The 15,459-nt window shown below is 38.2% G+C and overlaps 3 protein-coding genes across 3 annotated transcripts; 1 reads left to right on the top strand and 2 right to left on the bottom strand.

The window, feature by feature from the left end:
• Positions 1-347: 347 nt before the first annotated feature.
• On the bottom strand, positions 348-3,592 carry GCK72_008625 (uncharacterized protein; the record flags this gene model as incomplete). The annotated part of the gene is made up of 4 exons (XM_003093936.2): positions 348-550; positions 1,712-1,910; positions 2,521-2,751; positions 3,506-3,592. The coding sequence occupies 4 exons, from the start codon at positions 3,590-3,592 to the stop codon at positions 348-350; spliced, it is 720 nt and encodes a 239-aa protein (XP_003093984.2).
• Positions 3,593-3,978: 386 nt separating this feature from the next.
• Positions 3,979-14,045, bottom strand: GCK72_008626 (uncharacterized protein; the record flags this gene model as incomplete). The annotated part of the gene is made up of 10 exons (XM_053726928.1): positions 3,979-4,104; positions 5,169-5,380; positions 6,610-6,693; positions 6,782-6,978; positions 8,414-8,779; positions 9,519-9,670; positions 10,968-11,034; positions 11,083-11,468; positions 12,851-13,078; positions 13,845-14,045. The coding sequence occupies 10 exons, from the start codon at positions 14,043-14,045 to the stop codon at positions 3,979-3,981; spliced, it is 2,019 nt and encodes a 672-aa protein (XP_053586505.1).
• On the top strand, positions 13,851-15,187 carry GCK72_008627 (uncharacterized protein; the record flags this gene model as incomplete). Its single annotated transcript, XM_053726929.1, has 2 exons — positions 13,851-14,084; positions 14,993-15,187. The coding sequence occupies 2 exons, from the start codon at positions 13,851-13,853 to the stop codon at positions 15,185-15,187; spliced, it is 429 nt and encodes a 142-aa protein (XP_053586506.1).
• Positions 15,188-15,459: the final 272 nt, after the last annotated feature.

Raw genomic sequence — 15,459 nt, forward strand, 5'->3', positions numbered from 1 at the left:
AAAATATCGCTATACGAGAAAAAAGATCAAGTTGAAGAACAAAAAATAATTCAATTATTATATAAGGAACACAAAAGTTTGATAGAAAAGAGAGAGAGAGAGGAAAGAGAACACCCAGATCCCGTTTTTAGATAGAAAATGATGGAAAAGCGCTCTATTGATAATTTCAGTAGAACGCAAAAAAGAAAAAAAACTGCACTTGAGAAAGGCAAGACAGGAGAGAATGGTGGGCGATAGATAATAGATAGAAATCTTTGGAATTAAAATGTAAAGTGGGCGGGTGACAACAAGAGGGTACCCAAAGAAATGATTTAAGGAATGATCGAATACAAATATAAATAAGAAATCTAATTATTCTGTGGCTCCGCCCCCTCGGCGTCCTCGATTCCCCACTCGAATCCGCCGGGTCTCTCGTCTTCGGCCAGTGGTTCCGGACGTCTCTCGTCAAAAAGATAACACAACCATTGGGGAGTCTTCAGGAATCGACGACCGTGCTCTTGGAATGGGAAGACGTCTTCGAGGAAGAAGTAGATGTGACCACACGCGATTCCTGGAACCATAAATGAATGGTGGCCGAGGATTCAGAATTTGAGTTTCTAGGCCACTGACGTTTGGGCATTCTTGGAGCCCTTTGATCAGGGATGTGCCTATGGAGGCGCTTTGGGCGTTGAAAGATTTCAAAGTGGGCGAAAATGCGACGAGAGAGAGTGTGTCTGCGTCTCTCCATTTCGCACACTCTTTCTCGTCGCATTTTCAAATTTCGGCTGAAAATGCGAGGCGCTCAACGCCACCCGGGCACATACCTGCCTTTGATATTGTGCGCTCTACTGATGAATGCGACTATAAGATTACTGTAGAGGCTGGCATCGTGCCAATTTTCACATTTCCAAGTGTGGCTTGGGTTTCTAGGCCACTGACCTAGAAACCCAAATTCCATAGTTGTCAAGGCCCGGTAGAAAATTTTCAAGGACCGGCCCGGCCCGAAGGCCCGGCTTCAAAAAACGACCCTTTTTTTCCAATTTTTTCCAATTTTTCATCGGAAATGTGACCATTTTTGACTATTTTTCAGAATTTCTTCTAATTCTGACTGATAGTCGAAAATGTGACTTTTTCGCGAAAAAATTCAAAAAAATTCAAAAAATTTGTAAAAATTTGAAAATTTGACTTTCGCGCCAATTTGCCCGGGCCGGGCCTTGACAACTATGCCAAATTCCCAGTAAGAAATGGAAAAATTAGAATGAAAGGCTCGTTTTTCAGAAGTGGACCGATGGCCTAACTTTTTAAATCGATTTTCTAGGCCATAGTGCTAAATTAAAGAGGTATTGGCTGGAAATGAGTTTTTCAAAATCCCAAGACAGTGGCCAAGAAACTTCAAAGTTTGAAAGTTAGGCCTTTTTGCGAATTTCATAAAAATTGGTTCCGGTGGCCGAACTATTGTCATTTTTGGGTTTCTGTGCCACCAATGGACGGATCTTTTGATCGTTGCAAAAGTTCGGCCACCATTGGGGAGTACGGTAATCTTGCGAAATGGTGGCCTAACTTTTACAAATTTTGGGTTTCTAGGCCATTAAATCAAACATTTCACGGAATATCATAAATTTCGTCAACTATGTGGCCGTGGCCTAGAAAAGTTCGGCCACCAAGAAAAATCAACATGGCCTAGCTTTCCACCCACACGGATTCCTAGGCCACCAAATTGACCAATCCTTACCCATAAAATCGACGACAGCGTTATTTCCAAGAAGAAGTGAGAAAAGGAGAAGAACCCATGGGAGATAGGGGGCAGTGAACGTGAGGACACCGAAGAAATTCATCTGAATATTCGGATTTCGACGACTCCAGATGTAGACCAGCATGATTGTGAACGCCTGACCGAGGAAGAGCACCTGGACGAATATTCCAGAGAGAATCTGAAATTATTCTGTCTGTCTGTGCATCCAGATGATCAGGGGTGAGCAAAATTTTTTTCTTCGGTTTTTTCGTATAGTTTTTGAAAAAATCATTCGAAAAATTTTGTAAATTTTGACTGAAATTTTCAAAAATTGAAGCTCAGAACAGTGATTTTTCGATTTTTCTAAAATTTCTAATTTTGTGCTCAAAGCCATAGTTGTCAAGGCCCGGTTTCATAAAATGACCCTTTTTCGACATTTTTTCAATTTTTCATCGAAAATGTGACCATTTTTTACTATTTTTCAGAATTTCTTCTAATTCTGAATGATAGTCGAAAATTCGACTTTTTTCGCGAAAAAATTTCAAAAAATTTGAAAATTTGATTTTCGCGCCCATTTTCCCGGGCCGGGCCTTGACAACTATGCTCATAACTGGTTTCTGTAGGTTTATCCTTAAACTAATTACAGTTTTGATACAAATTCAAGATGTTTGCCTCCAAAAAATTAATTATTTTCAGTCAGTTTTCTTGAATTTTTTTCGAATTTTTTGATTTTTCAGTCAAAAATTTTTCGAAAAAGAAGTTTTTCGGAGAGGTTTTTCGCACCGCCCTGATATCCAGAAGTCCCTTACCATTAAGACTCCACCAAACAGGAACATATAGACGAAATCAGCGCGTCTTCCTCTGAAAGATCCCTCCTCCAACATCATACAGTATCGATAAGTGAATATCATATTGAATAAAAATGAGAAGCCGAATGATCCGAAGAAACAGAATGAGGTGATGAGACGCCAGAATTGATATTTTCGGACGATGAGTTCCCAGTTAAAGTACAGATGGAATGGTGTCACGAACTCGAGGTGCTGAAAATGGAAATGATTGTGGTTGTGAGTGTGGCCTAGGTTTGGGAAGTTAGGCCATGACTTAACCTCGAGATTCTGTGAAAGTTAGGCCATGACCTAATTTTTAGATTCCGCCAAAGCTAGGCCACGGCTGACAAAAGGATGGCCTAGGTTTCGAAGTTAGGCCACCACTTTTCAAACTACATACAATTTGATGGCGGAACTTTCTAGATGTCGGAAAGTCGCGACCGAGAATGGTGGCCTAGCTTTCGTAATATTGAAGACTTAGGTCACGTGTTATTTCACAGGAATATGGACTAGGCTTTCAGAGATTTTGGAAAACTAGGCTATCATCCTCATAATAGAATGGCCTAGAATTTCGTTTTTGTAAAATCTAAGCCATGAGTACAAAAAATCGATGACCTAACTTTCTACATTTTGGAAAGTTAGGCCACCACTTGAGCTTACGATAGGATGACCTAATTTTTTGAGAATCAAAAAATGCGGCCACCTATCGATGGCCTAACTTGCAATGACTGTGCAAAAGTTAGGCCATCAAACCATGACCTGACTTTCCCCATTTCGGAAATCTAGGTCACGCAAATAATTTGTGGCCTAACTTTTCTCTTAGTTGGAAACTTAGGCCATAAAAATTTAACACCATCGGAAAAACTACAGTTCCTTGGTGACCTAACTTTCTCCTAATTCGAAAACCTAGGCCACCTACCAGTGGCCTAACTTTCCGCTTTTTGTAATCCTAGGCCACAAAACTTACCACAGCGGTTGTCAGGAGTACGCATGCTCCAGTGTAGAACCGCGTCACCGGCGGCATTTCTTCCAGTGCGGCCACCACTCCGTTCATCTGAAAATATGGGAAATTTGTTTTGGGTGGCCGAGGTTTTCCTAGGCCACGGCCAGTCGAAACATTGAAAAAACAAGAAAAAGATATCAATTCGGGCTGAAAACCCAGAAAATCGGTGAAAATAGAAATTTCGAGGAAATATTTTTTGAACAAAGAAAAAAAAACGCAAAAAAATTCAACAGATCAAATAAAAACACGACGAGATGATAATTTATGGCTATTCCTAGGAAAAAACTACGAAAAATCTGAAAAAATGGCTGAAAATAACTGAAAATAGGTGATTTCTGATCAAAATTTGAGTTTTTACATTTAAAAAACTCAAATTTCAATAAAAAATCCCCAAAAATCGGTCATTTTCAGCCAATTTTTTACTAAAAAACAGAGAATTATGGTGTCAAAATGGTGGAAGTTCCCTTATTTCCAGCCAGAGACGTCAATAATTTATTCAATCTTCCGACCATTCGACTCGTATCCTTAATGAGACCAGCAGTGATCAATGCGTTGTCGTAAATCTGAAAATATGATAGATTTATTTGGGAACAGTAGGAAAACTGCAATTTTTGGGAAAATTTGAGCTGAAAATGTAGTTTTTTGGAATAAAAATCGATTAGGAGTGCGATTTTTACTCAATTTCGAGTAGTTTTGGCTTCAATCAACGGAAATATTCAAGTTTTTCAATAAATTTTTATTTTAAAAAAAAGTCATTTTTTCGTTTAAAAAACTGCAAAATTATATATTTTCGACCTGAAACGTCTGAATTTCAGTGAAAATTTTCCAAAATGTAGATTTTTCTTTTTTCAGAGAAATTAGTCTATAAAAATTGCAATTTTTCAAGATTTTAAGGCAGAAATTGATGATTTTCAGAGATAAATTGCAAATAGTCTCATTTTTATCACAATTTTTGACAAAAAAAAAGCTAAAAATTAAGATTTTTCAGTAAAATCTCAGATTTTTAGCAAAAAATAAATCTAAAATCCTATTTCCTACCAAATTTTAACTTCAGTGAAAAATCTCCAAAAACAGCAATTTTCAGGATTTGTAGGCTGAAATTGATGATTTTCAAAGAAAAATAGCAAAATTCTCATTTCTATCACAATTTTTGGCTAAAAATGCTAAAAATTAAGATTTTTTCAATAAAATCCCAGATTTTTCGCAAAAAATAATATAAAATCTCATTTTCTCCCAATTTTAACTGTAAAACTCTCTTTTCTCTCTAATTTTGTGATAGAAAGGCGAGAGAGTATTGGGAATGAGGAGGGTGCAGACAGTGAGAGAGAAAAGAGGAAGATGACACGTCAGCTATAAAAATGAATGGAGAATTGTTGAGAAATGTTTGGAAATCGTCGGAAATTTGTTCTAGAAATGTGACATACTAATAGTAAGCTCCGCCCACTATTAGGCCACGCCCACTATATTGATAAATCCTAGATCCTAGAGGATTACTGTAGTCTGGAATCCAAGATTTTGGATTTTTGATAAACCTTTGTACCTTCGCTCTAATGATAACCAAGCTCACCAATTTTTTTTGATTAGCATTAGAGCGCACTTACAAAACTGAAAAATTCAAAATAAGTACCTGTTCAGCTAAAATCGCCGCCGTTTCCTTATCGGTCTTTCTCATTTTATACATCGCTTTGACGAGTGGATGAGTCAAATTCACGTGAACATGTGGCTTGAAATACACCAAATGCTCCATATCTTTAATTTCGCCAGTACGGAGGAAGTGACGGGCGGCACCCATGTCGAGGACGGTCACCATGACTGGATGCTCACTTGGTCGGTGGTTGCCTGGAAACGGGATGAGGGGGGTCTCGAGTGGAGTAAAAGGCTTTGAGAAGATTCGAAAAACGCATCTAGAGACTAATGTAGGAGTACTGTAGTCCCGATTCTGAACAATTTTGATCCTAGAGATTACTGTCATCTAGATCCAGAAGGTTACTGTAACTTGAATCCTAGCGGATCCAGGATTCAAAAGATTACAGTTACTTTGATCCTTGCTTGACTACTGTAGCCAAAATCTAGGAACTATGGATCCTGGATCCTGAAAGTTACTGTAGCTTGGATCCTAGGACTATTGTAGTATCAATTCAAAAAATTATGGGTCAATGTTTCCTAGATCTTGAAGAGTACTGTAACTTGGATCTCTAGGAACTACAGTATTTCTGACAGATCCTGGAGATTACTGTAGAATAGACCCTGTGGTCTACTGTAATCAATTCTGGAAATTCTGTAACATCGATCCTAAAGCTTACTGTAGCTCGGATATAGGAATGGATTTGGATTTCAAACCGTACTGAATTTTGAATCCAAAAAAGAGTAAATTCTGGAGGGTTACTGTAGTCAAGATCCAGAAAATATGGTATATTAGATAAATAGGATTACTGTAACTTTGCTCTAAAACGGTTACTGTAGTCAGGATCCAGGAAAGCCTGGATCCTAGAGATTACTGTGTTATTGACCCTTAAGGGGTACTGTAATTAGGATTCCAAAGGTCAGACATCTGTGAAACAGGGAGTCTAATGTTACTAGCCTCCTTGAGGATTACTGTATTATGAGTTCGGAAAATTCTGATTACTGTAGCAGAAATCCTGGAGATCACTGTAACTAGGGGTTCGGACATTTTCGATCCAAAAGATTACTGTAGCTGGAAATTGTTATTGATAAAATCATACGCTGATATCAGTAAGAGATCCTTGAGGACTACTGTAGTAAGAGAAAATTCGGATTACTGTAGCAGAAATCCTGGACATTACTGCATTTCGGCTTTTAGTAGATTACTGTAAATCCTAGAGATTACTGTAGCGCTGAAATCAGTTAGAGATCCTAGTACCTCAGAGTATAGGCTTACTGTAGCCCGGATCTTGTAGGTTACTGTAGCTATGAGACATAAGAATACTGTAGTTTCAATCTAAGAAACTATTGGATTCAGGATCCGTGGGATTACTGTAACTGGGATCCTAAAGAATAGGGTAGTGAACTTCTAGGGTTACTGTATGTGGAGGGATTACTGTAGCTACCTGAAATTTCAGCGACACGAACACTTCCGAGTGTCTCCTTCATCCAATCGAGCAATTCCTTCTTCTCATTATCACGGAAGTCTTCTGTAATTAATGTTTTTATGATGTGAGAGACCTGATTCAGAGCTAATTATGACCAATTAAGACTAATTAAGTCTCCATCTCAACTCACTTGTATCCTTCTTATCATCCGATCCGTTCTTCTCCGCCTCTTCCTGTGCCCATTTCTCCACTGGGACTAATTGTTTCATTGCGAATTGTCCCAAACCGAGGAATACAACCTCATCAGCTGGATCATACAAGAATAACACTTCCTTATTCTGAGATTTAATCACTTCATAGTAGGGAGATGATTCGGCGAGTTGGCGGCTGGAAAAAAAGAGAGAAATTAGTTTTTCTAGGCAAATTTATTAATTTTTTTCATAAAATGAACAATTTTTTAAAAGAATTTTGATGACTTTGAGGTCAATCTTTATCTCTGTATGACTGTTTGTCCGGATGTCCATAATTGTGAATTTTATCAAAATATAACAATTTTTACCGAATTTCTATTGAAAACTCTGAAAATATCTGTAAAATTTGGCGAAAATGTGTAAAAAGATTTTTCAGTTCGAAACTTATAGTTTTCTCACGATTTCAGATTGAATAACTCAAAAAATGCATTGAGATGATCTAGAGATTACGGTAGGAGTACTGTAGCTTGAATCCTAGAGACTACTGTAGTCAGGATCCTGGAGATTACTGTAATGTGGATGCTAGCAAGACTACTGTAGGCTGGATCCAGGATACAAAAAATTATTAGGAGACTACTGTAGTTAGGATCCTGAAAATATTCTTCTTTCTTCTTTTGTAAGTATTACTGTAACTTGGATCTTAGGGGATTACTGTAGTTGGAATTCTGGAAAGTCTACTGTAGTCAGGATCTGAAATTCTTTCCAAAAATTCAAAAAAAACTCCATTTTTCTCAATTTTTGTGTAGAAAAACTGTCAAAATGTTGAGTTTTCGGTCTACAAACAATATTTTTCGGTCTAAAAACATCATTTTTCATCGATTTTCTCACGGTAGGAGTACTGTAGCTTGGATCCTAGATAAATCCTGTAGGATCCTGGAGATTACTGTAATGTGGATCCTAGCAGGACTACTGTAGGCTGGATCCTGGATACAAAAGATTATTAGGGGATTACTGTAGTTAGAATCCTGAAAATATTTTATTCGTAAGATTACTGTAACTTGGATCCTAAGGGATTACTGTAGTTGGAATTCTGGAAAGTCTACTGTAGTCTGGATCTAAAAAATCACTCGCAAAATCAAAACTGTCAGCTTTTTGTTCAAAATTGTTGATTTTTGTGTAGAAAAACTGTCAAAATGTTGATTTTTCGGTCTAAAAACCTAATTTTTTGGTGTAAAAGCATCATTTTTCGGTCAAAAACATGATTTTTCATCGATTTTCTCACGGTAGGAGTACTGTAGCTTGGGTGAGTACTGTAATGTGGATCCTAGCAGGACTACTGTAGCCTGGATCCTGGATACAAAAGATTATTAGGGGATTACTGTAGTTAGAATCCTGAAAATAATTTATTCGTAAGATTACTGTAACTCGGATCCTAGGGGATTACTGTAGTTGGAATTCTGGAAAGTCTACTGTAGTCTGGATCTAAAAAATCACTCGCAAAATCAAAACTGTCAGCTTTTTGTTCAAAAATGTTGATTTTTGTGTAGAAAAACTGTCAAAATGTTGATTTTTCGGTCTAAAAACCTAATTTTTCATCAATATTCTCACAAAAAAAGAAAGAAAAAACTCACTTATTAGCATACATATAATAAATCTGGTTCTGTCCCTCCTGCATTCTCTTCACATAGTCTCCAAGACTCGTCAATTCGTTGGCTTTCTTCGAAGATGACTCGAATAACAGAAGCTTTGCGACGTCTTCTTTGATCGTCTGATCCTGTTCAGTGACGACGCCTTCTTTGAAATAAATCGAGTAATTCTTGAAGAATTCCGAATATTTCACTGGATCCTTCTTCATTTCCGATTGGAGTGAGCCGAGAATTTTATCTGTGATAATTTTACGGAGTTTTCGGAGAACTGGATTATTCTGGAGCATTTCACGCGAGAGATTCAGTGGAATGTCTTCTGAATCCACGACACCGATCACGAAGCGAAGATAACTGCAAAATTTGGGATTTTGGGGGTGAAGACCATAGTTGTACGGAATGACATTTTTCGATTTCCGGAATCCGGAATCCGGAACCGGAATCTCGAAATAACCCGGAATTCCGGAATTTCGGAATCTGGAATTCGGAATGATTCGATAAATTTGCAAGGCCAAGTCTTTTTTTTTCGAGTGTTATAATGATAAATAAAGTTTTCAACTACTTTTGAGGATCAAAACCGAAAAAGAAGTACTATAGTTGTCTTTTAAACTCAAAAAAAATTATAAATTTTAACTTCTGGATTCCGGAAAAAGGAAACTCAAAAAACCGGAATGAAAATGTTCATTTTCCGGAATCCGGAACCGAAATGCCAAAAAAACCCGGAATTCCGGAACTTCGGAATCCGGAATCCGGACAACTATGGTGAAGACGTGGTTTTAGGTGGATTTCGAGGATGAAATTGACAGAAAGTAATATTTTTCGTAGATTTTCGATAAAAGAGGAACTGAAAAAGCTCCGTAACGTTTCTGAACGGTTTCAGGTAGTGTTTAAGCTAGAAATTAACTGAAAACTGGAATTTTTTGTAATTTTCGGGTATATTGAAAAAAAAGGTTTCAGAACCCGAATCAGCTCAAAATGTGGGATTTTAAGAGGTTTTCAGAAGTAAGTTTTGAAATTTTGGATTTTTGATCGTTTTTATCAAACATTACTGCCAATTTCGATTGAAAAACAAATTTTCAAGTGAATATCTCACTTTGGAATCAACTCCTGAGCATCTGGTTTGATGAGAACTCGTCTCGCATACAGTGAGAGACCACACATTGTCTGTTGAGCCATAAAATTGAGTTGATTGAATTGAGACTGTGGAATGTAGATGACTGAACGCAGGGATACTGGTGTGTCCGTCTGGAAATACATAATAGTTTCAGGTGGGTCCAGATGTTTAGAGATGTGCAAAAAAACTTCTCCGAAAATTTTTCGAAAGCTTGGTACCGAAAAACTTTTTAGTTTTTCGCATACTTGTCAAATGACGGGCCGGGCCTGAAAAGCTTCGGCCCGGGCCCGGCCCGTCAGGCCCGTCTTTTCAGGGGTATGGGATTTTTGAGAAAATTTTTCAAATTTTTCCCAAAAATTCAATTTTTCATTTGGAAAAATTTCCAAATTTACTCGTTTTTTCATACTTTTTTCATGATTTTTTAGTAAATTTTTCGAAAAATTGACTGAATTTTTCAGCGAGACGCCTCCGGCGATAATCAAATTAAAGGTGTACTAACAATAATTGTAAGGTCAACTCTGATTTTTTCATAGAATAATGTATGAGTGTCAATGAGTGCATTTTCATACCGAAAAAGTTATTCGATTCGGTCCAAACCTCGCTGAGAGCGAGCGACTTTGGGCATTTCTGTGAACGTGGAAGGAAACAAAAAAAGAGCAAAAGTAGTCATAAAATTTGAAAAAAATTCTTATAATATGAAAATCAACTCACTGACACTCATACATTATTCTATGAAAAAATCAGAGTTGACATTAGTACACTTTTAATCAAATTTGAAAAAAAAATCGAAAAAAATTTGAAAAAAATTTTTTTTTTAAATTTCCCTCCAAAAAGACGGGCCTGACGGGCCGGGCCGGGCCTGACGTTTTGAAAAAAAAGCCCGGCCCGGCCCGGCCCTTGACAAGTATGGTTTTTCGGATGCAAAAAAGAATTTTTATGAAAACTAGAAGTATTTCAAGGACAGTCCCCCAGAAACCTGTTTTTGAAAACACAAAATTAGAAAAAATTTCAGGAAAAACCAAAAAATCACTATTTTTGTTACTTGATTTTTGAAAATTTCAGTAGAAATTTCATTTTTTGAAGAGTTTTTTTTTCGAAAACTATCCGAAAATTTTTCGCACAGCCCTGGTCCAAATGTCCAATATACCGTAAATACTGTATTATAACGGCATGCCGTTATATTTTTCAACCGGCTCCCAGAGAAATTTTGTGATTTCAGAAACTTATTGAAATTTACCGGAAAAACTTTTTTGGGAGTTCTATCGGCTGATCAAGAAGTTACTAATCACACTGCTTCTAATCAGAACCAAAAAAAGACACCGGGATAATCACATTCATGAATTCTGAATAGAGATGGGGGTGCAGTTATAATACAGGTACCGTTCTATTATAGGTGCCGTTATAATACAGTATTTACGGTAACTGTACCTGGAAGTGAATAGTATACTGTGGTCTGCTGAACATCTCTTGCTTTCCTTGTGTCTTCACGAGTTGTCTGAAAATCGACAAATTGGTATTTTTTGAGGTCAGAAAGATAGCTCACTTAAAGAAAGTCTCATGCATCTCCTTGTTGACTTCTCTCGCCTGCATCGTCCAAATCGCATTCAAATTGTTCACTCTCTCTCCGTTGACCAGAATCGGACTCGAAACGAAATACGAGTATTTGTTGATGACCTCCTTGATTCGATCCTCTTCTGAATACGTGGCAGAATCGCCGACTTTCAGACGAATCTCGATTCGAGTTCCAGTCGGGAGACCGTCGGTTTCAGCAATCTCATATGAGTTATCTCCATTCCATGTCCATTGGAGACCCTCTTCTGATTTGGAACCCACTTTTCGAGTGGTTACGACAACCGAGTCGGCGACCATGAACGCAGAATAGAAACCAACTCCGAATTGACCGATCACCGCTTCCGCGTTCTCTTTGTTCTGCAACAAAATTCAGAGTTTATGAGGATCTGTGTGTCCGGATATCCGGATGTCCACTAGTCTGTCTGTGCATCTATTTGTCCAGATGTCCGTTCAATCTGCACATGCATGTTCAAATACCGCTTTTTCACTAACTTCCTCTAGGAAAAAACTTGGAAAACGCGTCAGAGGTGCGCCAGAACTCGTTATCCTGTCTATCTATGTGCCCGGATGTTCAAAACTGTATCGGCTAAGATCGCGTCAAAGGTGCGCCAGTCAGTCAGAAAATTTGGAATTTACGAGTTTTCTCATATCAACGACACTGTTTATGAGCTTCCAGAATAAATAAAAACGCGTCAAAGGTGCGCCAGACAACCAAAAACTTTCATTCGTTTCGTGTCTGTCTGTCTGTGTGTCCGGATGTCCGGTTTTTTGTTGATAAATTTTGCGTCAGAGGTGCGCCAGCCTATCTGGAAATTTGGAATTTACGAGTTTCCGAATGTCAATTCCACTGTTTATGAGCTTTCAAAACTAGGAAATACGCGTCAAAGGTGCGCCAGACAACCAAAAACTTTCATTCGTTTCGTGTCTGTCTGTCTGTGTGTCCGGATGTTCGGTTTTTTGTTGATAAATTTTGCGTCAGAGGTGCGCCAGCCTATCTGGAAATTTGGAATTTACGAGTTTCCGAATGTCAACTTCTGAGCTTCGAGAACAAGAAAAACGCGTCAACGGCGCGCCAGACAACAAAAAACTTTCATTCGTTTTGTGTCTTTCTGTGTGTCCGGAAGTCCGTTTTTTTGTTGATAAATTTTGCGTCAGAGGTGCGCCAGCTAACCTGGAAATTCAAAACCCCAAGTTTCCGAATAATGTCAACATCACTGCTTATGAGCTTACGGAACAGAAAAAAAACGCGTCAAAGGTGCGCCAGACAACGGACAACTTTCATTCGTTTCGTGTCTTTCTGTGTGTCCGGGCGCCCGGATGTCCGTTTTTTTTGTTGATAAATTTTGCGTCAGAGGTGCGCCAGCCTATCTGGAAATTTGGAATTTACGAGTTTCCGAATGTCAACTTCTGAGCTTCGAGAACAAGAAAAACGCGTCAAAGGTGCGCCAGCCTATCTGGAAATTTGGAATTTACGAGTTTCTGAATGTCAACTTCTGAGCTTCGAGAACAAGAAAAACGCGTCAAAGGTGCGCCAGACAACCAAAAACTTTCATTCGTTTTGTGTCTGTCTGTGTGTCCGGATGTCCGTTTTTTTGTTGATAAATTTTGCGTCAGAGGTGCGCCAGGCACAAGAATGTTCATATTTCTGTATATCTGGAGTCGAGATGTCCCAATGTTTCATTTTTAGTAAATATGTCTATCTGTATGTCTGTCTGTCTGTTTGTCCGGATGTCTCTTACATTTTCGATGAAATCCTTGGATCCACTCTTTGCAATTGTGCCCAAAAACTTGACGAGATCATCTCGATTCATTCCGATTCCAGTATCCTCAAAAGTGATCATTCGCTTCTCTTTATCCGTCGTAATTCTGATTTCACTTGGCCCTTCGGCCACGTCTCCCTTCAATTCTGCGTATCTCCGTTTCTCGAGAGCATCCGAAGCATTGGAGATGAGCTCACGGACGAATACCTGGAAATGGAAGAGTTTTGGTGGCCTAGAAACCCGAAAAGAGGAAAAACTAGTCCTCAAGATATTTTTTGGAAACTTTTGTTCAGAAAATCGAAAATTGGTGACCTAGAACTCCAAAAAGAGGAAAAACTAGTCCCCGATCTTAAATTTTCCCAAAAAATTGAGTGATCGGTGGCCTAGAAACCACAAATTTTGGAAAACCAGTCCCTCTCCAGAGTTATACTCGATTTTTCAACGGAAAACCTCTTTCTGACTAGAAGTTTCGAATTTTGGGCATTTTTGGTCTAAAAACTCGCAATTTTCAGAATTGTTTTTTTTCAAAAACGATAATTTTATGTATTTTTATCAGAAAAAAGCGACTTTGTAAGTAAAAATGACTGAAAAACTTGAATTTTCAGCAATTTCAGCTCCAAAAACCCGTTTTTCCACAATTTTTCAAACCAAAATCGCAATTTTCAAAAAATTTGAAGGAAAATCTCATCAGATCTCTACGGTATGCAGTTTAGGCTCCGCCCACATCAAAGCCACGCCCCTATTCGGTAATTTTGTCACACGACTCCAATTTCACTTGTTTTTGCTCAAAACCTCATCTCAAAGTTGCTGAAAGTCAAAGAATTACAAAAAGTGGGTGTGGCTAGAAAAATGGGCGGAGTTTGGTGAATTTTAAGGCGATTTCGAGCTTTTTTTTATTGGAAAACTAAATTTAATGCTAATTTTTCACCTAAAAATCGCTCTCCCATCTACAGTACCCCCGCGCCTACCGTACCTCACTATGCGAATACAACGATTTTGCCACAATATCCATCAAATTCTTCGTCTCCGCCTGAAATTCGTGTCTCTGCGGTTCCGAAGCCATCCATCTCTTCTGTGGGGCGTGGCTTGTCGTAACTGGAGTAAAGTGGGCGGAGCTTGCCAAGTGGAGTCTGGAGGCGGCACGCCAGACCCGAGTGGACAGAATTCTGGACATCTGGACAAATTTCTGGAGTTCAGGACAGAAAATGATGAGGTAAATGGAGAAAAGTACGGTAGGCAATGACAGAAACATAGTTAAAAATCGAATAAAAAATTGAAAAAAAAAATCGGAAAATCTTATTTTACAAAAGAATAAAACTTTCTCAAAGTGAAGCAAGATACCGTAAATACTGTATTATAACGGCATGCCGTTAAATTTTTTAACTGCCTTCGAGGGAAATTTTGTGGTTTCAGAAACTCATTAAAATTGAACAAAAAACTTTTATGGACGTTCTATTTGCTGATCTAGAAGTGTCCAAACACGTTGCTTCTAATCAGAACCGAGAAAAAATCCCCTAATAAACATTTTTATGGGTTCTGAGAAGAGATGGGGTGCCGTTATAATACAGGTGCCGTTCTATTACAGGTGCCGTTATAATACAGTATTTACGGTATGTGCAAAAGTGAAGAATAACAAGAATTGAGCAAATTGACAATAGAAAAAGGGGGCGGGGCAGTACTGATAATGCGAAAAATGAGGGGTTTCGGGCTCGATTTTCAAGAATTTTTCGGAATTTTCTACGAAAAATCGAATTTTTCAGAAGAAAAAACGGCAAAAATCAAAGTTTTTGGGCAAAAATCAGTCAAAAACGAGTAAATCCCGAAGGGTGGCCTAGAAAACTTTAAAACTCGGTCATGGCCGCTTTTCGTCTTGATGGAACTTGAAATTTAGGGCCAAAATTTACGATTTTTCGTAATTTTTTTCACGCTGAAACGAAAAAACACACTAAAAATAACGAAAAAATCGTCAAAAATCAACCAAAAACGACAATGACCGAGTTTTGGAGTTTTCTTGGCCACCAAATCAGAAAATGCCAGTTTTAGACCGATTTTCTGCCAAAAAATCACTTAAAAATCGAGTCGAAAAAGTATAAAACAGAGCGAGAAAGTATACATTTTTAGATATCATTCATTTCTTCTTTGGCGTTTTCCTGGCTTTTCGTTGAAATTGACCGAGAACATAGTCATGACTGTTCTGTGACGATGACAACATGTCATTGTAGTGTCGATGAACTTCAGTCACTGAGAAGTCTAATGCCGGATTCGTTGACAGCGAATCGTTGTGATTCGGCAATTGTTCGTACATCATATCGGTGAAATCGACGACAGATCTGGAAAGAGAAAACGCGTCAAAAGGTGCGCCAGAGAGATAGAAAAGTTTAAATTTCTTTATTCAAGTTCCCAGATGCCAATTGCAGCATTTCTGAGCGTCCATATCAAAAAAATCGCGTCGAAGGTGCGCCAGACATCCAAAATACTTTCGTAAACATAGTTTTCAGATTCGAGACAGGTTTTCACAGTTTCAGAATCGCGTCAACGATACGCCAGACAAATAAATGCTTTCTTCTATCTGTATCATAGTTGTACGG

This window comes from Caenorhabditis remanei, chromosome III (assembly GCF_010183535.1).
Source record: "Caenorhabditis remanei strain PX506 chromosome III, whole genome shotgun sequence".
NCBI classification, from domain to species: Eukaryota; Metazoa; Nematoda; class Chromadorea; order Rhabditida; family Rhabditidae; genus Caenorhabditis; species Caenorhabditis remanei.